Raw genomic sequence first — 23285 nt, 5'->3', positions numbered from 1 at the left:
ATATATTTGCCAGTCTGTGAATTTGCTTTGACGTATTTCCACTGAAAGCCTTCGGATTCGGCGACCGTATGTCCGGATTCTCTGGACCCTTGATAGTTGAGTCTATAAATGACCCGTGCTCGTTCTTCGATAGCGAGGAAGGGAGCCGTGTCCATATCTCTTATGTCAGGTCATATTGAAAAGACTTCTGCATCTATATCCTATCACAACTCATCAAAACAACAGCCAAGATGCGCCGTTGACCTTACGTGGGGTTAATTTCTTCCCCGCGACAAAGGAAAGCGAGATGGCTCGCGAGGTTTGAATGGCGAAGAAAGGGGGTGTCGAGAATCACTACCGAGAAGGTAAACAAGCAGGAAAAGGAAACCTCTTGAAATTTCACTGCTCAACTGTTGGAGATACCGATATACATTGCGGCCGCTTCCATGACGAGTGCGACTATTTATTATTTTGATACAGCAAGCAAAGTAATCACCTCTCGCGGCCTTTATACCAGGGTAAACAAAGCCGCATCTGAAAGAAAAAAACGTGCCTACCAAATGAGAAGAGCTTATCGTAAAAATGACACTCTCATACTTATTGACTCATCTAGAACACAGACGATTCCTGTGTGTAGTCTCGAATCAAAATGTAAGCAAGCACGCGCTCTATTTATAATATTCGCGTCTCGCTTAGCGAGACCGAGCAAAGAAAAAAGTAGCAAAATTCTCTCCCAGCCCACTTTGAAATGTGAGGTGGTCGATATAAACCTAATTTAATAGGTTTCCGTATACGAATGTCGAGTGTCGAATGTCGAATGCTGCACCGCCGGTAAGGAGAAAGGATTGCCAAATAGGACTTGCTACCATGGTGAAGATGGCACTTATGAAAACACCCTAGTCGACTCTCCCTAGTTTTTATTTTATTTTTAGTAAGGGTTATGGCGACATCCTATAACTTGTTAGTCTTAGATGTTTCGCAAAGTAGGAATGGGACCACTTTACCAGCTGAGAAGGATGGCAGGTTCTGTTTATTTAACATTATTAGGGAACCGAAGAGTCGGTTGTGGAAAAGCTAATATTGAAGCTTAGCGCGAGGCTGTCACTTGAAGTTTTTCCGAGATGATAGGAACATACGTATGTTTATTTATCAATTGATACTACCATTCACTCCATACCCATCTAAAATCCTCAAAGCAACACCTTCCCCAGAGAGATAAGCCCCGGCAACAGTCCCCAATTCCTCAAACGGCGCGGTATGCTCGCCCGCAAACCACAACCTCTGCTCCGGAACCCCAAACCTCATTGCCTTGACATTTTCGGCCGCATCCTTCACCCCGACTTGGAAATTGCAATAACTGCCAAACCCCGACAATTCATCTTTCTGCCATTCCGTTGATAAAATGGCTTTCGGTTCACAATCGGGACTCGTGGCATCGTAGTTTGATAGAAGGGAATAGTAGGGTTTGAAGAATGAGTTGAGAAGGTTATGGTGGTCTTCTGTGGACTTTCGGTGAACAAGAGTAGTGAGGTAGGCAGAGCTTTCACCGTAGAGGTAGAATATTAGGGTTGGGTGACGGTTTGGGGGCGTGAATGATGCGAGATTCCAGCATTCTGCTGGCCATCGGGAGGGGTTGGTGGCATCTGAGTATGACGGCGATAGCCAATTCGTGTAGCCTGGGAAGGTGTCTTCTGCTTTCGCTCGTTCTTGAGGTGAGAGGTTGGGGGCTAAGGGAGTGGATGGTGCGTCGACCCAGAATGCGGTGGGAAACGTGATGTAGACCTGCTCGCTGATTATTATAAGTTTTCCACAAGGATAGAAATTCTTTGGTATACCTTCTCAAGATGTCCGACGGAAATAGCATCTATTCCATCAAGTAGCCTTTGTGGCAACACAGGTTCGAAAGCCCCTTTATTTCGCTTGAGGAAACCGAGCGGCGTCGTCATTACCACTTCATCGAACAAGAAAGTCTCCCCTTTCTCTGTACTCAAAGTGACCTTGCCACCTTCAGATGCTCGGCTACTGGTCTGGACATTGACAACTTTCTCGCCAAGACAAACTTTCGCTTTCTCGAGTGGTATCCCCGCGATCTCTCCCAAAATAGCCTCCCATGTTGACTCAACAAACATCTCTCCTTCTAAATTCACCTATCAATATGAATTCGAAAAACAAAAAGAATAGAACACTCACCACCACCACAACATTCCTCCATCCAAGCAAACCTCAAACTCTGCCTCGACACCTGATCCCCCACATACGCACCCCACATCTGAGACATCTGAAGCAACAATTCTACATCTTCCTGCTCTTTGATATGTTCTTCTGCTTTCGATTTCACAAAGTCATACAAACTATCTGACTCGGAAATCTCATTCTGGTGAGTAGCGCTGTACGTAAAAGCCTCTTCTATGAATTGCCAGAGCAAAGATGAAAGCCTGTCGGATTTATCATCTGGAAGAAGCTTGCCAGAAGAATCGTAGATATTCTGCTTGTCGTTCCATGGATGGAGCGGAGTATTCGTTTCCCTTGCTAGATCAACGATGGGATGACGGCCTTCGTCTGCGGACTAAATGCTGGGATGAGTTCCTTTTCAACGGCTCCAGGGGGAAAGAGAACATACTTGATGTATCCAATTCGGTCCACTATAGAACTATCAGCAATCTGGGTGTGATTGGTTGTTTGGGAAACTTACATATCAGCACGATAGCCTAGCTTGTCACTCTGGCAGATCTAGAGCTTATGTGAGAAAAAGGACTCTCAAATGTACCGAATGAAGACTCACCCTCCCTCCTATTCTGTCTCTCGCTTCCAGGATTGTGACTTGGAATCCGTGATTGAGTAGAATTTCAGCACATCTTAGGCCAGATACACCAGCTCCGACTATCCCAATGTGTGGGGTTGGAGATGACATGGTGTCAGGCTTATAAAGAAGTGCCTCTTTGGTTGTACTTCATAGCCTCAGAGATGTAACGTTAGGAAAGAAACATCACCTCAAACTCATTGCATGAATACAATAAAAAACGAACGCGACGAAAAGAACTCAAAGCCATCATCGTCGTGCTCTCCACAATACCCTATTCCGGCAAGTCCACGCGGGAGCCTTCTCCGTTGGTGGAAGAGACCACATCAAGCATCATAAAGATAAGAACTTATCTTCTAACGATGTTACACAAATATCTGAGAATAGTTGATGTCAACATTCTCTCTCGGCTTCACATTAAGTTTCGGAGACACTTTCTAGAACTCTAAAAGTCGGACCCTTTCGGGGTCTTTCGACGTTCATTTTAGCGTCCCGGGACCCTTGAAACCAAGACTCAGATGGTGGGGTAAGAAGATCTTACAAAAGCTTCATTGCCCCGCCAGCGCCTTTGCCATGACTTGACTTGACATTGAAGATTTTTCTCTGCTGAACTCTACACAGTCCAGTACCCTCGATAAAAAGAAACCTGGGCACTGCTCTCCTTTTCAATTACATTCCATCACAGCAATCATGCCTTCTGCCCAAGAAGGCGTCATCGTCCGCCACGCCGTCCGCGAAGGTACCTCGCTACCCCTCCAACCACCACTCTCCAACTAACAAACCAAAAGACGTACCCACCATCCTCCAATTAATCCAAGAACTGGCCGACTACGAAAAAGAATCCGCAGCCGTCCTCGCAACACACGAATCCCTCTCCAACACCATCGCCTTCGCGCCCTCCGGCCTCGTCTCCCCGTCAAACACCACTCAATCCACAGGAGACGCCATATCCGCCTCTCGGCCCGCACGATGTCTGTTGTTATTTACGCCTAGCGGGGAGGCGGCTGGGATGGCGTTGTATTTCTATAATTACAGCACGTGGAGGGCGAAGCCGGGAATCTATCTAGAGGATTTGTTTGTGAAAGAGAAGTTGAGGGGCAAGGGGTATGGGTGGAGGTTACTGGGGGAGTTGGCTAAGGAGGTGGTGGCTATGGATGGGGGGAGGTTGGAGTGGAGTGTTTTGACGTGGAATACGCCGAGTATACAGTTCTATGAGAAGATTGGGGCGAAGGCTATGACGGACTGGCAGACTATGAGGGTTGATGGGGAGGCGCTAGTGGGGTTGGCTAAGAATGCTCCTTCGTAGACAAAAAGTGGTGGAATAGATGGTAGACAAAATGCATTGGGTGGTATATTTGCTTGCTGAAAGGGGTATCATAATTCCAGTCTGTTCTCTCCTTCGAGTTCTTCCAGTTTTGCACGCTCTCTCTTCTTGAGAGTGTTGTTTTGTCTTCTAGTAAGGGGTCTTGCGCTGTCATCTACGCCGTTGAGCCCTTCAAAAAGCTCCAGATGTTGTGCTGAGGGCTTCGATACCACTCCATTCAAAGCTTTTGATTTTCTACCGCCCCATTGCACAATCCACTTCTTCGTAACTTCGTCTTGAATCATCAAAGGTGTCAATTGTGATATCAGTGAGTACATTCTCCGCATAGACCGAGCATGAGATGGAGAGAAGGGCTTCGGTGCAGATTCCTCAGTGTGAGCTATAACCAAGCCACGGGATGGATCAAAGTCCAGCTTGGGTACTCCGAGTCGCTCAGTCCTGGCAGGTGATCTGAGTACATTTAATAACTGGTCTCCACTTATGTGTTTTTGTTCTGCCTTGTACAGATCAGAGATCGTCCCCTTTGCTCGTCTTGGAGGAGCTTCATCGAGAGGTATAGCACCGGAGGCCAAGTCTCGCAGACGTTGGACCTCGCCTTGAGGTACAGGTGGCAGCAGCTTGTCGATCGATTCAGCCCACCATCTCTTCCTCAAATTTTCTGCAAGTTTCCTTGGTGTCGGCCGACCCCATCCATTCTCCGCTGGTATCTTGGGTTCGAGATGGCGAAGCTTGGATTTGTTATGTTCAGGATGATGGTTTTCTCGCTGGCTTTCGCATAATGCGTATAATTTCGTCCCACGCTCGAATCTTAGCGATGAATCTGCCACAGGCTTGTGGATGAGGTCTTCTAGGGCCGAATCGTCCTTGGGCAAACGATCCTCTTCTGGTTGTAATAGTTGCCGTAATAAAACACGTTTTCTCGGACCCTGTCTCCCGTGAACCTGTATAAGGACCTTCTGCAGATCCGCTATATGTCCTTGTGAAGCACTCTCAATGATCTTGGCCCAATGTCGAGCTTTTTTGAGTCGATTGGAAGCTAATGCCCTCGCATTTGGCTTGAACAGATTGGCAGGGGTGCAATTGGCCTTGAAACGAGATGTAACAAAACCGTGGATGTAGCTTCGAGTGAAGGAGTCTGGAATATAGGTCGTTGCTCGCAGAAGACGCCTGTAAAGGTGCAGGACCTGCTCTGGTGGTGCCATTCCGATTTCTCAAATTCAGGTAACCATAATGAAAGCACCAACCAATCCCAATAGAATGGCGTTTGTGTCGGAGTTTGCTCTCGTTGATGCACGTTGTTTGCTTTTGTTCGTACCTTTTTCAATCCTAGAACTTTCCCTAGGTATATATTGACGCCTGAAAATCAAGGATGCAGAATCGTCGCGCCTACGCGTAACCCATTTCGGACATCATTTGCTGTGAACGATCTAAAAAAACAAGAGGAAGAAGTATTATTGCGAATAGGTGTGGTCCACCTTTCTTAAAGCCGTGTTAAATTCTTCGTCCATCACTGTGAATCGCATTGTATTCACAGTATTGTCCTCGGGTCGTTGCGTGCATACTCGTGCATTTGCATCTGGACCGCTCGCGTCTTCGCAAAGCGCGTCAATCTCCCACACAACCAATGAACGGACGACCCCACTCGGAAAACACTTAGATCCTCCACGCCCGCTACACGAACAGCACACGTCTTCCCTGGTGGCCTTGAACAGCGCGTCCCTTATCGCGAGTGATCAGGAAAACCAACGACGACGTCCTGGACGACGATCCAAGAGTTGTAGAGTCGCGAACAAGAGACTGATACTGTCACTCTTCCTCAATCTCCCTCGGTGACTCGGACAATCCCACATACCTCTGGCGCTTCCATATCTAGAATCGACCATATGGCCTCTGCGACAATCACCACAAACCCTCAACCCCTTGCGAACACTTCACATTCTCGTCAAAATCACTTAAACCGTCCACGTTCCTTCTCGTCTGCCAGCGTCGGATACGAAGACCAAGATTCGGCGTCTACTCGACCGAACCCACAGATGTCTTTCAGTATGAGCCAGGGCTCGCAGGGCAGCGGGCTCATGATGCAGCAAGGAAACTCTTTTCGACAGTATGATGGGAGTAATGGTGTCAATCGCAGAAACTCTGCGCCCCAGATCTACTCTGTAAGCATTGTCTGACCTCATTCCATATCTTGTAGTCGCTAATAAGTTTTAAGGCCATATATTCAGGGGTAGATGTGTACGAAATGGAAGTCAATGGAATAGCAGTAATGCGCCGGCGAAAAGACAGCTGGTTGAATGCGACACAAATCTTGAAAGTTGCCGGCATTGAAAAGGGCAAGCGTACCAAGGTCCTTGAGAAAGAGATATTGATAGGAGAACATGAGAAGGTCCAAGGTGGATATGGCAAATATCAAGGCACTTGGATCAAATTCGAACGAGGTCTCGAATTTTGCAGGCAGTATGGTGTTGAAGAGCTCCTTCGGCCATTGTTAACCTATGACATGGGTCAAGATGGAGGCATTGCAGGACGTGGTGGGATTGATACCCCTACAAAAGAGCAAGCTATGGCCGCTCAACGAAAGCGACTTTACAATGCTGGTGCAGACGGCAGAAATGGAGGCCAATCCGGAACGTTCTTCAAGAATATTTCAAGCACTGCCTCTCACGCAGTTGCTGCTATCAGCAAGGCACGCTTTGATTCTCCAGTTCCACGCATCAGGAACGGCAATGTGAGTCGGCCAGCTAGTTTTAGCAGACAGTCTTCTTCACAACAACATATTGGGTCCCAAGAGTCTACTTTCCCTGGTGGCTCTCAACAAAGCTTTGCTTCCGTGGACAGCTTTACTATTGGTGGCCAAGATTCAGCATACGCGACCCAGTTTTCCCACACAGCAAGAGAGGAGATGCGCAATGGCGACTTCGAAGAACCACCAAGAAAGAGGATCAGAGCATCGCCGAGTATGGATGACACGCATATCCTGAATGGCAACTACTATGGCATGTCGATGCGCGAAGCCTCACCCACGGAGCCCAACGACTCCTTTGTTTACCAGTCCCAGTATGCACATGGCATTATCATCCCCCTCCCACCTCTTCCAATACCTGCAGGTCTGAATGGTTCTGAAAAGAGAGAACTCCTAATGACATTGTTCACCAATGAGCACCAAACAGACTTCAGTAAGCACAAGGCGTTTGTCAATTTGACAGCAGAAGAGCTAGATACACCCATTGATGCGAGCTGCAACACTGCTTTGATATGGGCTGCAACTCTTGGGCGACGTCACTTACTCAAGGCATTGATTGGGCGTGGTGCTAGCATGTTCCGAGTGAATTCTTCTGGGGAGACTGCTCTGATGCGCTCATGTTTGGTAACAAACAATCTTGAACTCGGCAGCTTCCCCGAAATTCTGGAACTTCTTGGCCCCAGTATTGAGATTCGGGATACACGTGGAAGAACTGTTCTTCATCATATTGCTGTCACGTCTGCTGTCAAAGGACGCAGTCAAGCGAGCAAGTACCATCTCGAAACACTTCTTGAATTTGTTGTTCGGCAAGGAAGTCAACCAAACAGTCAACAGTCTTTCAACAACGGCCCTCCAGCTTTGAAAACACTCGGCATTGGTCGTTTCATGTCTGAAGTTGTCAATATCCAAGACAGATCTGGCGACACAGCTCTCAATATCGCCGCACGAATTGGCAACAGGAGTATCATTTCACAACTTCTCGAAGTTGGCGCAGACGCTTCCATCGCAAATCGATCAAATCTCAGTCCAATGGATTTCGGCGTAGGTGATCCAACAGAGTTCGATGGCCGCACTGGTGAGGAGCGCGCTTTAAACAAAGGAGTTGGTACAGATGCCAAAGAGAGCAGTTCAGAGATCATCACGTGTAAGGGTTTGCATTCATGCACGTATACAACGAAGCTGACATCTATAGCTATCACGACACTCCTCACTGAGACTGAAAATGAGTTCACCAAAGAGATGGAGAAGAAGCAAAACGTTATCGACGATCTTCACTCTCAACTTCGTGCTGCTTCGGGAGATCTTGGTGAGCAAAGACGTCGTCTTGAGGGCTATCAAGCAGAAGCCAATGAGCGTGATATCTGCAAACTCAAAACCGCCAACCTCATGAGGGCATATGAAGAAGAGCGTTCACGCCTGTCTCAAATGCAAGGACAATACGGTCAAATGAACGGCGAAATTGAGCTTCAACTGGGAGACGCAGACAAAGGCTATGCAGTTCCTGAACAAGCTGCCAACATCCTCTCCAGGATCAACCCTCATCCTCATCAGCCGCTCGTCATCAGCCAACCAGAACGTCAAGCTCTAGCTTCCTCTCTACCTCCAGTTCACGTCCTGCGCGCAAGACTCAACGCCTACAAAGCCAATAACCAAGCCCTCGAAGAAAGTGTCCGCGACCTCCAAAGCAAGAGCTCTGAGCTAGCAGGCAAATACCGCCAAGTCATCAGCCTTTGTACCGGCGTCGAGGAATCCATTGTCGACAGCGTTCTCGAGAATCTTCTACGCGCTGTAGACAGTGAGCAAGATGATGTCGAGCTTACACGCGTTCGAGAATTCTTGCAACGTGTTGAAGGTGCTTAATTGTGTTTGTTCGTTGGTCTCATTTGCATTTGCATGGCGTTTGTGCATAAGCTCTAGGGTTTCGAGCGTACATAACGATACGAATGACTTGCATGGAATGGAGGAGTGTAAAAAACATGCGGGTTAGGATATACGTGTGTGTGGTTTGCGCTCAAGATTCAGCAGCATCTGTGTGTAGTAGTCAACAATACCATGGATCAGGCTTCTAATCAGTGCTTTCGTCGTGTTTAAATTGTGATGCTTGTATGTGTGGTTGCATTTCTTCAGAGAAAAGCTATCTCTGTGAGGTTAGTGTGATGACGATGAAGCACTCCCTTTCCCATGAAGTACACCCTACTCATTCCCCACATCTCCAATAATTTCAACTCATGTTTCTCCCTCACTTCACGAAGGTGAGTGAGTGAGTATCTTCGTGTTTCGAACTCAGCTTCAGAATCACCGCTCACCGTTGCCGACCTAGTTCTTGTCGTTGTCAACTTCATTATCACCGTTGTCAACTCAGTTACCGTATACAATACTCATTCAGCAACAAAGACGAATACTTGCATGCGCGATTGATACTCCGCGTTAAGCTTTGCTCTTCCGTCCGCGATGTCTACGCATGAATATTATCATTTATGAGTTTGACTAAGCTGCTGCTAGGTGGGGAATTCAGAAAGCAACGGTGTGGATTTCTGGAAGTAAGGATTTATCATAGATGCTCGAAGCCTTTCTTCGGCAGTTGTGTTTCTAGTTTGGAGTTCGGTCACAAAAGAATCGGGGAGTGGAATATGATTTGATGTGAGTTTAATTTCTATCTCTCTCTATTCTGTCTGGTATCTTCCCGTCTTCCTTCTAGAATCTATCATGATCATCAAATAATGCTCCCGAAAGAAAAAATCAATATTTACAATCCCCCTGTGAACTCCTTTCTCCCACTCCATCCATGCATCATCTCCTATCCATCTAAGAAGATCTCGAAAGCTCCGCCTCCTCAACCTTAAGATCCTTATCCCCATCATAATGAACCGTCTCAACCACACCTCCCAAAGCACCCCCAGCAGTACCAGCCGCCACAATATCCTTGACTCTCATGATGTGACGTCCAGTGCGGAGCCAGTGAGCAGTCACGTATCCCAAGACATACACGAAACCGACCAATGGGACCACATACGAGATTCTCGTTCCTGCGGAATCGGCGATAGCGCCCTGGATGGGAGGGAAGACTGCACCGCCGCTGACGCCCATGACTAGGATACCAGCGCCACGGCGGGTGTGGCGGCCCAAGTTGGCGGTACCGAGAGTGAATAGAGTTGGGTACATGGGAGCTTCGAGGAAGAAGATGGCGATCAGGACACCGACTGCTGCGTTGCCGTGGGCGGCGCAGATCACGGCGTTGAGAGCAATGGCAATAGCGGCGTAGATCATCAGGAGGAAATCGGCCTGGAAGACGGTTGCCAAAGCAGTAGCGACGAATCGACCGACGGTGAAAGTGATGAGGGCGTATGAGAGAAGGTTAGAGGCTTGAGCAGAGGTGAAAGTGGCGTTCTCGGTAGCGTAGTTGATGAAGAAAGAAGCGATAGTGACTTGAGCTCCGACGTAGCAGAATTGAGCGATGAAACCGAAGATCATGTTGTATTGCTTGTAGATGGGTCCTTGTCCGATCTCTTGTCCGAACTCGTCGGTGGCGTAGTTCTCGACGGTGGAGGAGTTGAGCATTTCCTCTGATACTTCGGGGAGCTTGGCAACGAGGAAGAGAACGGCAATGGCTACACCGGCACAGGCGACAGCCAAGTAGACGAATTGGACGTTGACCAAGTTGTTCGCGTTCTTGCCGGAGAAGAAGAATTTGGATGCGATCAAGGGACCGATGAATGAGGCAACACCGTTCCATGACTGGCAGAATTGAAGACGGGCTGAAGCACTGGCTGGGTCACCGATAACGACAGCATATGAGTTGGCAGCAGTCTCAAGGGTAGCGAGACCACAGGCAATGACCAAAGTACAGGCGCAGAAACCACCGAAAGAGGCAATGCGGTGCTCATAGGTGGAGAAGTGTGCAGTCGGCCAGAAAAAGACTTTCGACGAGTTAGCATACACCTTTTTGACAGAAATCTAGGACTTGGATTTTGACTAACTTGCGCCCAAGGAGTAGAGTGAAAGTCCCATGAGAATGGTAACCTTATAACCCTTTCGCTTCATGACTTCGGCAGCAACAGGCGAGAAGAGCAAGTAACCGCCACCGAAGTAGACGACTTGAAGACCGGTAGATTGAAGCTTGGTAATGTCGAGGACGGTTTGGAAGTGCTTGTTGAGGACATCGAGAAGACCGTATGAGAAACCCCAGAGGAAGAAGAGGGAGATGACGAGGGAGAGAGGGAAGATCAAGTCCTTTCCTCGAAGGAAGCCTGATGCCAGGGTTGGTGCTGCAATGGGGACTCCGCCTGCCATTGTGAATGTTGTTTGGGAGGAAGTGAGGGAAAGAAGGTGATGAAGACTTTCAAAGTCTGGCGAATCTCCTGTGAATGAGTGAGAAGATGTTGTTGATGCTGATGATGTTCAACTCACGATGCTGGGCATGTTGTCTTTATACACATTCACTTTCGATATCAAGCTCTCTCCAGACCCCAGCTCTCCAGTCTCCGTCCCATTGGACTAGCTGCACCCATGCATCTGGACTCCCCCAGACCTGGAAAGTCAATGTCGAGAGCTCGAGCCCAAAGAGCAGGATGTACTTTCTTCCGTAGTGGCAACGCTATCCTCCCCGATCCCATACCGGCATTGCGTCCAGAGCTCAAAGTCAATCTCTAGTGGCCAGACGGTGTCTGACGGTCTGCGGACGAGACCATCAATTGGACTGCCCTACACTTTAGCTCATCTGCCACTCCGAGAGAACGACCGAAGCGGTATTTGAGTTGCAGATCTGCTGTATCGTCTCAAACTCAAAGAGCGATTGACGAATAAAATTTCTACCTTCTGACTCGGTCGCAAGATCTCTCGCTGGTGGTTGAGGCCGCACCATTCCACAACAAGCTTAGCTGCATTTCCCCATATCTCCAGGCTTGTTGTCTCGGGCCCATTATGGATCTCTGGAGAAATCCCAGGTACTAACATCACCTGATGGTGTATCTTCAACCTTGTTTCGATGCGTTGAGCATGAAGGTATCCACAAAGGCGTTCTTGGGAGCAAGTCTAGATGGCATCTCAGAGCATGAAGACTCTAACTTCTCTAGAGGTACCTACAGAATCGATCACTTGCTCTGCTTTGAAACTTGAATAGTTTTCAACTAGGTGATTAAGTCTGACTCGCGGGATTTTCAGCCTATCGAATTGATATCGGAAGTCTCTCCTATTCAGACCTTTTCCCGGCGACAACTTACTTCTTGCATCTGCATACGTTTCCGTCCACTACCATCACAGCACCTTGATATTCTCATCGGCATCTGCAGGCGTATGCACCATTCAATTCAGAGCCGACGTCACCCCACCATCCTCCAATCCCCATCTCTCCATCGCGCCACCCCGCACTTCCTCCTCGCCAAAACTCAGAAACATTCCAGCCCAGATTCCCAAGAAGACCAATCCCCCTTCTCCGCGCTCCACCTTCGCTGAAATTATGAGCTAAGTTGCTTCGATTATTCTTCTAGCGTGCTTCTAGAAGGACTGTCGGGAAGTGGAGGATCCTTGTCAATTGCCGATCTCATACTTTCTTGAGATCGATATCGACATCTGTTTCTGCAGCGTTGCATTCGATGACGGGAAACTTAGGAAGAAAAGCTTCTGGAAGGCGGGAACATATGTTCTAGTGCTGATATCGTGCATATTTCTTGCATTATCAGTTTGTCATGGATGCTTGAGCAATCGATACAAGCTTTTGATAGTGGTCAGTTATCAAAGTTTCCTCCCTGGCTTCGATAAGAAAAAGCTTTGACTGTCGAAATAACGCAATCTGCAGCTAAAGAGTGGTAAATCGCTCATTATGCAAGCCACTTGGTGACAGCTCATGAAATCATCTCTTGTTCTCGTCACAAACATGACACGCCACAGCTTAGCTCCCTCTAGTAAGTGCCCAGTAGTCCAAAACCACACAGCAGAGGCTCAAAGTCTGTCCTTGCGCTCCGACCCACTAGCTCGTAGGCTTGATGAATGTCTGAACCTGGGTAAAGTTTTACGCCAAGGACAAACAATGAACAGAGGACAGACATAATAGCACCGAGTTCGAGCCGGAGTACAGCTTGAAGGCGATTCTGTATGCAAGATGGAGTAATACACATTGTAATAGCTTTGAGGGAGAGAAAGACAACAAGAACAACGAGGAAGAAATGAGCCCGTGAAAGCAGTTCCGAGGGATTGATCTTTGGGATGTTTTGCATGTTCATAGCACAGATAGCAGAATTGTTTTGTACAGAGCATGCATGTTAGGTTCATAGGACAGACATCGAGGCTTTGAGTAAACCTTTGAGTCGAGAACCCCGTATGATACCTAGGTGCGAAGTGTTGATTCGATTTCAATATGAACAAGCCTCTAAAACAATGATCGTTGCAATGAGCACACAATTTCTAAACACTGGAAATAAGAAGTAAATGATTGCTGGTGTAAAGATCTGTGTCTAGTTTGACTCGATATTTCAAATACTCGGCTGCAAGAACCGAGATTCTTTCGCCTCGCTTAGCAGTCCACTATAAATGTACCAGAAAAGAACCACATATTGCAACATAAAAAATATTGGAATTATGAAGAACTTTCAAAAGACATCAAAGGGTAAAAATCCAAAAAGGTTTATGAAGACCTGCGCAGAGCAGGTTTTACTGGGAATCGAACCCAGATCCCCGGAATCAGAATCCGATGTGCTAACCATTACACCATAAAACCATGAAGATAAACCGAGCGATTCAACTCAAGATGTGTCCAAAATTGCGTATCTGGGCTTATACGAGTACCGACATTAGCCGAGCTTTGAAAGTGAAAACTTGACTGTCATTGGTGGCTGATGCCCCGCGCGGCCGTTTCTCCACTTAAAGTTTTTCGATTGCGAACATGATTTATTTCATGGCGGAGGAAAATAAAGTTTGAATGTGTTTGGAACGAAGGATTTCTCGGTACTATCGATAAACCTTAAAGTAAATGACAGCAGATAAAAGAAATTTGACGAATAGTCAACCTCGCAAACAAAAAGAAGCTTTAGGTATATTCACGTGAAACCAGACAAGGCTAGCCTTAGCCTCCTCACATTTTTTGATACAATAAATTTCTCCCCACCAAGGACCCAACATTCTACAAACACAACACCGCAACCATGGCGCCATCAGCGACCGACCCTTCTCCGAGCGAAGACATCGCCCTCCTCACCCTCCGCAAAACCCTAACCTCGGAAACCGAACCCCTCGCACGCCGTTTCCGCGCCCTCTTCTCCCTCAAACACCTCGCCTGCCAAGGCAGCCTGCCCGCCATCTCTGCCATCGCCGCAGCCTTCACGTCTCCGTCCGCGCTGCTGAAACACGAACTCGCGTACTGTCTGGGGCAGACGAAGAATTTGGCGGCGGTGCCATATCTGAAGGCCGTTTTGGAGGATAGGGATGAGGATTCGATGTGTAGACACGAGGCTGCGGAGGCGTTGGGCGCGATTGGGGATGTGGGGAGTTTGGAGCTGTTGAGGGGGCTGAGGGATAGGGTGGAGGAGGTGGAGGTTGTGAGGGAGACGTGTGAGATTGCTGTTGCAAGGATCGAGTGGGAGAATTCTGAGGAGGGGAAGTTGGAGAAGTTGAGGCGGAGGTTGGTTTGTTTTACTTGTCGCAATGGTTCTTGCTAATGATTTATAGTGATTTTGAATCCATTGATCCTGCGCCCACGGCACCTGCGGAGCAGAGCGAGAGTATTGAAAAGTTGGAGACGACGTTGTTGGATACGAAGCAACCATTGTTCTTGAGATATAGAGCTATGTTTGGTCTTAGGGACCTAGCCTCACCACCCGACCTTCCGACTGCTGTTCCTGCGGTCCATGCTCTTGCAAAGGGTTTTTCTGATCCTTCCGCTCTATTCCGACACGAAATCGCATTCGTATTTGGTCAATTGTCCCATCCAGCATCCATTCCTGCTCTGTCTGCAGCCCTTGCCGATACGGACGAGGCGAGTATGGTTAGACATGAAGCTGCTGAAGCTCTTGGAAGTCTTGGCGAAGAGGAAGGAGTCGAAGAGACCTTGAAGCGTTTCTTGAATGACAAGGAGCAAGTCGTAAGAGATAGCGTGATCGTTGCTTTGGATATGGCGGAGTTCGAGAAGGGCGGGGAGGTCGAATACGCATTGATTCCCGAAGCCTCTACTGCATAGGGAGTGATAGGGAGTATTTGGGCGCATCGTTGGTTTTGGTTCGGCATCAGGTGATTTCGGGGTATTTGATTTCTGGGACATAAAATGCCAGGTACCAAGTGCTGGTGCCTTGAATAGCAACTCAACTCGAACATATACATCAAACATATAGCATCTCTGGTGAAAACGTCCGCCAATAGTGTTTCCGTTCAATTATTCGTGTTCCACCTACGCTCGAGTTAGTACATAGTCATATTTCAACCTTTCTTTTACTTACTTATGGCCACAATCACACGTGTAGAAAATAGTACTTCCTTCGTCTGCACTTCTCAATTGCACCGCAGAGTACCTAACTTCCTGCCTTCCACACACAGGACATGTCTCTGCAATTGTAGCCTCATTCTGCATATCACTTCGTTCCACTGTCTGCACATCTGATCGCTTTTGCCTCAATAAAGATGGGAAGGAGGCCGCTTTTGTAGAAGTTGTAATGGTCTTTGATGCAGTATCTAGCCCAAAGTCAGAGAGTACAATACGCCAGCGCAATCCTGTACAAACCTTTATTTTCAGCACCACAGCAGTCGCAGACGAGAATTGTATTCTTATTGCCAGTGGAACTGTCGAGCAAGTTACCACAGTCTGTGCAAAATACTAAAGACCCGATTGCAGACATCTTGGTTATCACTTGAAATTATGTTGGAGGACTGTTAAGATTTCCCCTAAGAAATTTTGCGAAGCCTTGCATGGCTTAGTCATCAGGCTAAGTTGGGAAAGGCACGATCGCAACTGACGAGGCTACAACCTTTACTTCAGTTGAAAGCAACAACACCACGATGTTTTATCCATGAGGCTTTGCCAAGTCTGCCATCCATATACGGAAAACTTTGCAATATGCTCCCTCCATATATGGATTGTCCTTAAGCCATCGTCCTCATCTTCGAACGTTCTTCCTCACGTCTGGGTTGATTGCCCGTTTCGCAGCTCAATATGGAAACCAACGGCTATCCAAACCAAAATGGCACCATCTACAGACCAAATGGGATGAATGGCGCATCTCCAATGCATGCAAATAGACAAACACGACCAAGAGTGCTTACCGTCGACGAAGCTCTACCATATTCACCCTTCTCCTCGGTGGTCCCTTTCAACTCAGGTACTTGTTTCAATTTCTCACCTCGTGGCACCTGGACTAACCTCGTCACCTTCAGACATCGTTCCTGTCCCTTCGATTGGTCTTCGATCTTCCCCCTCAATATTTTCAACACAAGAAGAACGCGACACCGCAAGACATGGTCTCGATAGCCTCAATCGCGAAGCTCGAGTTCCGAACAATACCTCCGACAGATTGCAGAGATCATTAAACGACCTAAAAGATCTCTTGAAGCCGGAAGGAATTGCTCAATTGTATGGAATTCCTTTCATCTTCTTTCTCGCTTCAGCCTAACGTGTTGCAGCAAATTCAAGATTAAACCCAAGCCTTCCTCACACCACTCACCGAACGAACTTCCAAAGCTATCTCTGACACCTTTCGCAAAGATGGTGTATGATCATACCAACGTCGAGTTCACGTATCCTTCCCCAGAGAGACCGAGTCCTCCAATTGCGAGTGGCATGCCTTCCTCACAAAAGACAAGACCACCGTCGAAGTCGAAGTCGCAGCAAGCCTCGCGCCAAGCCTCGAATCAAAAGGCTCACGATGACAATACGATAGTTGTAGCTTCCCCATCGAATGGAAGGTCAACCAAAAGACAATACGCTACTCCCCCTTACCAGGCTCCTCCTAAATCCAATTCGAGTTTCGCTGTAGTGATTCCCAAACCTCCGGAGAACTTCAATCGCCAAGAATATGTATCTTCTCAGCCGAAGGCCAAATCTCCAGTCGAGTCTCCGGTCACTGGCCCACCTCACATTAGTCCAGAACAGCGAGCTCCCGTCCACGCTGTGATCCTCCCTCCTACCAAACCTGTTCAACCCCACCAACCCACCTCCTCGCACGGACCAACAAAATCTCCAGCAACAGTATCATCACAGAGTCTGGCTGTTGTTATCCCCGATCTTCCGCCTACTTTTCGGCCAGAAGAGTATCAGCTGGCGCCCGAAGAGCCAGACACACCCAAGCACCTTTCCAGGAAGCGCAGACATTCTTCAGGCGAGAGTGATGAAGATCGTTTGTCCAGAAGCGTAGACCAGCGTGAGAAAGCCGAGATGGCTATTCGCAATCTCCGAGAGTATCTTGGGGAGATATTCGAAGCCGAAGATCAGATGCAACCGGGAGCTGTTCACTCAAGTCATTTATTTACCGCTGCGGGTGAAGGATTGAGTTTGACCATTTCTGCTCAGACAAAGGTTGAGTCTCTTCTTCAGAAGGTCATTGCCGTTGGACGTTTCTCTCAGGTGCCTTTGGACGACTTATTGAGGCTACAGAAACTCTCTGAATACGCATTGAAAGACGCTGAAAGTGTTGACGTGAAGATCGAGGATAGCATGGGGGAGTCCGAGATTGAGGCCTGGGTACCTCAACTCCATATCGCAGAACTGGGCATCAAGGCAGCTCGGACCTCGTTACGACTCATGTCTGGTGGCCGCGAGGACAAGCAGCTCTATTCGGAAGATGTCATTCTATCGGCATTGAATGCATTCAAGAATGTCACGGAGACCTGTATCGTTCCGGTGGTAGAGATACGAAGCACTGGGCCAACAGCCTCTCTCTTCAAGCTTCTATCAGCTGAGAAAAAGACTATCATCAATCTCTTGACCCAGTGTCGGCGCCTTTTTGGACTCATGGCGACGTTGGTAGCCAATATTGAGCTCTCTGAGACTGTGATTAATACACTCGAATTTACGACATCTCAGTTGGTTTTCGTGGAGAATGCTCAAAGCGAACGAGATTCAGTCCTAGGAGTGGCGAAATTTGACAGCCTGAGGGTGGTTGCCATGGACGTTCTTGCCCAGATTTTCCTTTGCAATCCTGCTCAACGCTCAGGTATCTTGGACGATATTCTTACATCATTGGAAAAGCTGCCCGTCACAAAGCAAAGTGCTCGCCAATTCAAACTTCCTGAAGGCGGAAGCATTCAACTCGTCTCGGCACTAATTATGAGACTCATCCAAACGAGTGCTACTAAGTCCGACGATGCCAAGGACAATCGCAGACGCAAGGCTCTTGAGGCTCTCAACGGAGATGGAGAGGTGAACGACTCTGCCCAGCATGCAGCTGGAAGAACCACCATCAATTCGGAGACTCGAGGCGAAGAGCAGCCAGTGACTGCGATACAAGAACTTAGGGAAGCAGTCTCACCTCTGCTCGATACCGCTCGAGGTAATGCGAACTACGTTGTAAACTTTATTGTCACCAGAGCAATGAAGTCCACCAAAACTGGAGACACTCCCTATCGCAATTTGTTAGATTTGTTCGTTGAAGACTTTATCACATGCCTGAGCTCAACCGATTGGCCCGCTGCTGAACTACTTCTTCGATTCTTTCTTCATAGAATGGTTTTACTCGCAGAGGGGGAGAAGACGCCTGCGCCCGCTAGAAACATGGCATTGGATCTGCTTGGTCTGATGGGAGCCGCAATCTCGGAATTGACTTCGCATGTTCGAAAGACCGCCGGCTCCCTCGAAAATGGGGACAGCGATCTTGCGAAGTATCTTGCGAGACTAGCCGAAGCTTCACTTGAGAGAAGAGCATCCGAAGGAGAGATCGTTTCCTGGGCTTGTGGTCCGTATCGCACATGCTTAGAGTTTCTTGAAGATCGTGCTTCTGCCGATGGCGATCCACAGCTAGTTAGTGCTGTTGGTTTCTTCACTGCGGAATGGGCTGCAAAAGTGTGCTCAACTTTCGATATGATCGACGATGAGAACTATGATCATGCCAACATCGAGAAGGAATATGGTCGCTTGGCTTATCGGATTCGCATGATGATCAATGATAGAAGCTGGCTTTCCACGGAATACAGCTTTGATAAAGTCAGCCCGCCACACGCTCGACTTGCATACTCTCTGTCGTTGCTGCACTCGCCTTTCTGCAGTTCTTTCGCTCGAGTTTTCTCAATCCTGCTGAAGTCAACGACTAGCGATCAAGCGACTGTACGCAGCAAGAGCTTGAAGAGCGTCAACCAAGTATTGGACACTGATGCTACGATCCTCGATACCGACCATAATGTGATGCATCTTATCAAAGATTGTGCTAGTGATTCTTCGGTTCAGGTCAGGGATTCTGCCCTTGGACTCATAGGCAAATGCATCGTTCTACGACCTGCTCTCGAAGGGGCCATGATCGAGAGCATATTGCACCGTTTATGTGATAATGGTGTTGGCGTCCGCAAACGTGCAATCAAGCTTTCTAAGGACATATATCTCAGAAATACCAACCGTGAGGTTCGAAGTCAGATTGCCGACTCATTGCTCTTTCGTGTTGTCGATTTAGATGAGGGCGTCCAGGAGCTAGCACGCCAGACCATTGAAGAAGTATGGATGTCACCGTTCTACCAATCTTCGGCTTCGGGCGAGAATTCTACGCACTTCAAGCTCGCTATGGCGGATCATGTCTCTCTCATGGTCAAGACCGTTCAGCGTAACAAAGGCGTCGCTACTGTCCTCGACAAAGTCTTACAGCATTTACTTTCGACGGAAGCCAAATACAAGGCTGCGAATATAAAAGTTTGCAAAGCTTTAGTAGCTACAATGTTCGAGACCATTATCGACAACCCTGCCGGAGAGGGCGACGATGCACCATCAGCTCGCGATGCACTCCAAATCCTTACCATCTTCGCGAAGTCTAATCCTCAACTCTTTACAGCAGAACAAATCCAGCTGCTGAAGCCATACATCAAGAATGTTGGAGCAGGCGATGATCTAGCCATTTATCGGTCCGTGGTCATTATTTTCCGTCATGTACTTCCGGTTTTGGCGCAAGTCCATCAAACTTTCCTTTCCGACGTCAAGATAGTACTAATTCAATCCGTCTCTCGCCATGGAAAGGCGATCTTAGACGATATCATGGCGTGTGTCTGGATCATCAGTGTGGCTTTAGGAGGTGATATCCAGCACCTCACAAGATTGGGCATGTCAAGTTTGACTGGGATTTACAACATGAAGAATGTAAAGTTGGGAGAGATCGAGGCAAAGAAGGTATGCAAGCTGTTACTGATCAATGGTACATGCGGCAAGCACTGCAACCTTGATCCTCAAATCGATGCTTTTCGAAAAGCCTTCCCCAACGCGTTCTCTTCAAACAGAGAACCCAAAGATGATTCGGTTTCCAAGTTGATGGTAGATACCTATGCTCCATTCGCTGCACAGACACAGCCAGAAGAGGTCAGAAAATTTGCTTTAGACGCGATTGGGATGGTCTGTCAGTCATGGCCAAAGAACTTCTCCTCTGCGAACATTTACACGACATTTCTGGGCGTCTTCGACGAACAAGATGCTGCATTAGAGTCGATCATTTTGAGATCATTTAAGGAATTTCTTTCGCTCGAGGAGAAGCGTTCTGAGGCAGGAAAAGATGGAGCGCCTAATGCAGCTGCTGAATCTGCTGCTAAGCTCGGAGTCATGGGTGGTGGTCAAGGTGATGGCGTTGCACTTGGTATTGCCCAAAGATTCTTGCATCACATCATTCGCATTGCTCTCTCACGCAAGGACGACCTAGGCCTGCTTGCTACCGAAGTAGTGTCCAGCATTGCTCGCCAAGGCCTAGTCCATCCAAAAGAGACTGGCTCATCATTGATTGCTTTGGAAACATCATCAAATGCAAAGATTGCTGATCTAGCTTTCAAGGAGCACAAAGCACTTCACGAAAAGCATGAGACAATCCTTGAGAAAGAGTACATGCGAGCTGTACAGCTTGCATATACCTATCAACGAGACGTTGAAGATAATACACATGGCGCTACATTGAACCCGTTTGCATCCAAGCTGGCGATGATGTTGGAAATGAAGATCAGCAAAGTCAAGAATCGCAAACGATTTTACGATAACTTGTGCGCACGCATCGAATTTGACCCAGCGAAGATAAATCTAGAAGATGTGCCTCACCATCTCGATTTTTCGCAATTCATCATTGAGAACATGGCATTCTTCGAGTACGCCACTCTTGATGAACTCCTTTCGGCTATCAATGGTATGGAAAAAGTCGTTGCATCTACGGGTACGGGTATCGCACATTCGATTGAAAGCGAAATCTTCCATGTGAGCCTTGATCAACCATCTCTGGTTGTCGATGAGAATGGCCATGCACATCCTATCCAGCAATCGATAGACCCGATGCGCCTCAAACTATTGACGGCATCCTCAATGCTACTATCGACACTCTGGGAGGCACGTACCTATCTGCGTCGACAGTATGGGATCAAGTCGAATCGACAAGAAGGAAAGAACAAAGGACAAACGAAAGACCTTAATCGAGCTCCTGTCAAGGCACCATTCGTTACTGGCGACAAGTTCTGGGAACAAGTTGGCACAATCATGAACTCGATGGCAACAGAGGATAGCATGATCAACCAGTGCCGTGCATTTGTCGAATTGTTGAGCGTCGATCAAGAATTCAAGGTTGCTGCGGAAGCGGACGAAGACGCAGAACAGACTCGTCCCAGCACACCTAGTGATGATGAAGATAACGGCACCCCTGGTACGCCTGGTGGTCCGGGAAGTGGTAGAGGAAGAAAGAGAAAGGGTTCTGACACTCCCGGAGGACGAAAGAAGAGAGCTCGCTCGTCTTCAGTTGGCCCCGGTCGTGGACGTGGAAGACCGAAGGGCTTAGGGAAGAAGCAGGGCGCTGAAAAGAGTGACGATGATGGTGACTGGTAATGAAGCGCCAGTAATTCAAGAGAACGGCGTTTGGGAGGCGTTAATCTGCCACGGAGACACCCCTGTATTATATCTCTATGGCGTCTTTTTGCGGAGAACCCTGAGGCTGGGTTGCTTCTCCCAGGCTTGGGATCTATACATTTGCAGATGGCTGGGCGTATTACTGGCTGTATCATCATCGGGCACATATCCAAACATAGGTAGCAAGAGAGGAATTGTCAAGGACAGACATTTTGCTCAAAAATAAAATATAGGTGTTTCACCTTCGAACTTACTGTTAGCCATCGAATAAATTCTTGAATTATCGTGAGACGTTAATTTGTAGTTTGAAGTCGCTACCAGGCAGATCAATTGAGCCATTAGGCATGGCTGCTGGTATTTCATTTAGACACAGGGTTTGAAAATTCACAAAAGCGTCACTGGTCGGCCCACATCTCTCTACTTGAGCTTAAGAATCTCAGGAATGTTATCATAGCGATAGTTGCTGTAAAGGTTACCACACCCTAAGTTCGAGCCTCCATATGGAGGGACACCATAGGTTCGTACTTGGATTTTGTGAAGAGAATACAGGTCTGCGGCCACTAGAACAATGTTACGTTTTTGCAAAAGACGAACCCGACAATCGTGTATTCAAGAAGGAAATGCAGGAGGGAGTTGGGAATTAGAAAGCTTCTCTTGATGACATAGATTCGGCATCTGTGAAAAAGTGGACAGATCCGAGGATTGAAACGATGTTTATTGAACGTTGGTTTGCTAATAAAACCTCAGTCACACATTACAGACATCGAACAATACCTAGCATTAGACAGGTTATTTAGCATGGAACTTCAATCAGTACAGAAAGTGTTCATACCTCAATGGCTTTATGATCGGGAGTTCTACAACTGATCTTTTCCATGATGGGAGTGGTCAAACCTTCTCTTTAATGTACGGGAATGAGTTACAACTTTTGACAGGTGTAAGTCCTCCGCCTTGGCTGGACATTTTCAGCTTAGCAAGCTCTTTTTAAGTGTTACCTCAAAGGTGTAATCGAGTCTAGCTGTGCTTCATCTGCAAGCCCCACCACTTATATAAATCTTCATCTCTACTAAGAAAATCTCTAAGCTCCTTCAAAGATGTCGTTTCTACAAGATTCCCGGGCTCAACATCCAGCCTGCGTCCTGGAATCTCCTCTCTTTTGACGAGACGGTAATCTTTATATCTTAATTTCTGTTCCTTATAATTAGCTTTGATGTGATTTGAAGATCAGATAAACATACCCTAACGACCTCTAGCCAGTCTCCGGCGTCCAGCTCCTTTCCTTCAGCTAACATGATTCCAGGTGGGGCTCCAGTTTTGATGACGACGGAGCATGAAAGTCTTTTTGCGGCTTTGGTGATGGCGATGATCTTCTTTCGAGAAGTCATATGGTGCGTTCTTATGAGAATACGATGAATAGCTGCCATTGGACATGTTGGGATGTTGTTGATTGCAGTGGAAGAGA

At 47.6% G+C, this 23285-nt stretch overlaps 10 protein-coding genes and 1 non-coding gene across 11 annotated transcripts; 4 read left to right on the top strand and 7 right to left on the bottom strand.

Annotated features, from left to right (window-relative positions):
* Window positions 1–1128: 1128 nt before the first annotated feature.
* LY89DRAFT_602123 (amine oxidase) lies at window positions 1129–2890 on the bottom strand (the record flags this gene model as incomplete). The annotated part of the gene is made up of 6 exons (XM_018210229.1): window positions 1129–1761; window positions 1815–2113; window positions 2170–2532; window positions 2596–2621; window positions 2672–2709; window positions 2762–2890. 6 exons carry the CDS (start codon window positions 2888–2890, stop codon window positions 1129–1131), a joined length of 1488 nt encoding a protein of 495 aa, XP_018061350.1.
* Window positions 2891–3147: 257 nt separating this feature from the next.
* On the top strand, window positions 3148–4316 carry LY89DRAFT_692075 (GCN5-related N-acetyltransferase-like protein). The gene is made up of 2 exons (XM_018216466.1): window positions 3148–3518; window positions 3568–4316. The coding sequence occupies exons 1-2, from the start codon at window positions 3470–3472 to the stop codon at window positions 4083–4085; spliced, it is 567 nt and encodes a 188-aa protein (XP_018061349.1). The 5' UTR covers window positions 3148–3469; the 3' UTR covers window positions 4086–4316.
* LY89DRAFT_692074 (uncharacterized protein) lies at window positions 4117–5637 on the bottom strand. The gene has a single exon (XM_018216465.1). It carries the CDS (start codon window positions 5303–5305, stop codon window positions 4154–4156), a length of 1152 nt encoding a protein of 383 aa, XP_018061348.1. The 5' UTR covers window positions 5306–5637; the 3' UTR covers window positions 4117–4153.
* Window positions 5638–5747: 110 nt separating this feature from the next.
* LY89DRAFT_790085 (uncharacterized protein) lies at window positions 5748–8907 on the top strand. The gene is made up of 3 exons (XM_018223331.1): window positions 5748–6262; window positions 6316–7990; window positions 8039–8907. The coding sequence occupies exons 1-3, from the start codon at window positions 5987–5989 to the stop codon at window positions 8704–8706; spliced, it is 2619 nt and encodes an 872-aa protein (XP_018061347.1). The 5' UTR covers window positions 5748–5986; the 3' UTR covers window positions 8707–8907.
* A 744-nt stretch (window positions 8908–9651) lies between these two features.
* LY89DRAFT_602266 (L-fucose:H+ symporter permease-like protein) lies at window positions 9652–11136 on the bottom strand (the record flags this gene model as incomplete). The annotated part of the gene is made up of 2 exons (XM_018210236.1): window positions 9652–10763; window positions 10824–11136. The coding sequence occupies 2 exons, from the start codon at window positions 11134–11136 to the stop codon at window positions 9652–9654; spliced, it is 1425 nt and encodes a 474-aa protein (XP_018061346.1).
* Window positions 11137–12248: 1112 nt separating this feature from the next.
* On the bottom strand, window positions 12249–13115 carry LY89DRAFT_692070 (uncharacterized protein). Its single transcript, XM_018216464.1, has 2 exons — window positions 12641–13115; window positions 12249–12568 (listed from the first exon to the last, which is right to left on the bottom strand). Exon 1 carries the CDS (start codon window positions 13056–13058, stop codon window positions 12744–12746), a length of 315 nt encoding a protein of 104 aa, XP_018061345.1. The 5' UTR covers window positions 13059–13115; the 3' UTR covers window positions 12249–12568; window positions 12641–12743.
* Window positions 13116–13486: 371 nt separating this feature from the next.
* Window positions 13487–13558, bottom strand: LY89DRAFT_t87. Its single transcript has one exon. It is a non-coding gene; the product is annotated as a tRNA-Gln (tRNA).
* A 291-nt stretch (window positions 13559–13849) lies between these two features.
* LY89DRAFT_692069 (putative Deoxyhypusine hydroxylase) lies at window positions 13850–15295 on the top strand. Its single transcript, XM_018216463.1, has 3 exons — window positions 13850–14458; window positions 14506–15218; window positions 15268–15295. Exons 1-2 carry the CDS (start codon window positions 13983–13985, stop codon window positions 15011–15013), a joined length of 984 nt encoding a protein of 327 aa, XP_018061344.1. The 5' UTR covers window positions 13850–13982; the 3' UTR covers window positions 15014–15218; window positions 15268–15295.
* On the bottom strand, window positions 15095–15684 carry LY89DRAFT_374777 (uncharacterized protein). The gene is made up of 3 exons (XM_018207080.1): window positions 15551–15684; window positions 15270–15501; window positions 15095–15220 (listed from the first exon to the last, which is right to left on the bottom strand). The coding sequence occupies exons 1-3, from the start codon at window positions 15663–15665 to the stop codon at window positions 15202–15204; spliced, it is 366 nt and encodes a 121-aa protein (XP_018061343.1). The 5' UTR covers window positions 15666–15684; the 3' UTR covers window positions 15095–15201.
* Window positions 15685–15810: 126 nt separating this feature from the next.
* On the top strand, window positions 15811–22057 carry LY89DRAFT_661156 (uncharacterized protein). Its single transcript, XM_018212589.1, has 3 exons — window positions 15811–16145; window positions 16201–16396; window positions 16447–22057. The coding sequence occupies exons 1-3, from the start codon at window positions 15980–15982 to the stop codon at window positions 21800–21802; spliced, it is 5718 nt and encodes a 1905-aa protein (XP_018061342.1). The 5' UTR covers window positions 15811–15979; the 3' UTR covers window positions 21803–22057.
* A 337-nt stretch (window positions 22058–22394) lies between these two features.
* LY89DRAFT_692066 (uncharacterized protein) lies at window positions 22395–23271 on the bottom strand. Its single transcript, XM_018216462.1, has 3 exons — window positions 23062–23271; window positions 22656–23011; window positions 22395–22597 (listed from the first exon to the last, which is right to left on the bottom strand). Exons 1-2 carry the CDS (start codon window positions 23206–23208, stop codon window positions 22838–22840), a joined length of 321 nt encoding a protein of 106 aa, XP_018061341.1. The 5' UTR covers window positions 23209–23271; the 3' UTR covers window positions 22395–22597; window positions 22656–22837.
* Between the last annotated feature and the right edge of the window lie 14 nt (window positions 23272–23285).

Source organism: Mollisia scopiformis (assembly GCF_001500285.1).
Source record: "Mollisia scopiformis unplaced genomic scaffold LY89scaffold_39, whole genome shotgun sequence".
NCBI classification, from domain to species: Eukaryota; Fungi; Ascomycota; class Leotiomycetes; order Helotiales; family Mollisiaceae; genus Mollisia; species Mollisia scopiformis.
This window is presented reverse-complemented; position numbering and strand designations above follow the sequence as displayed.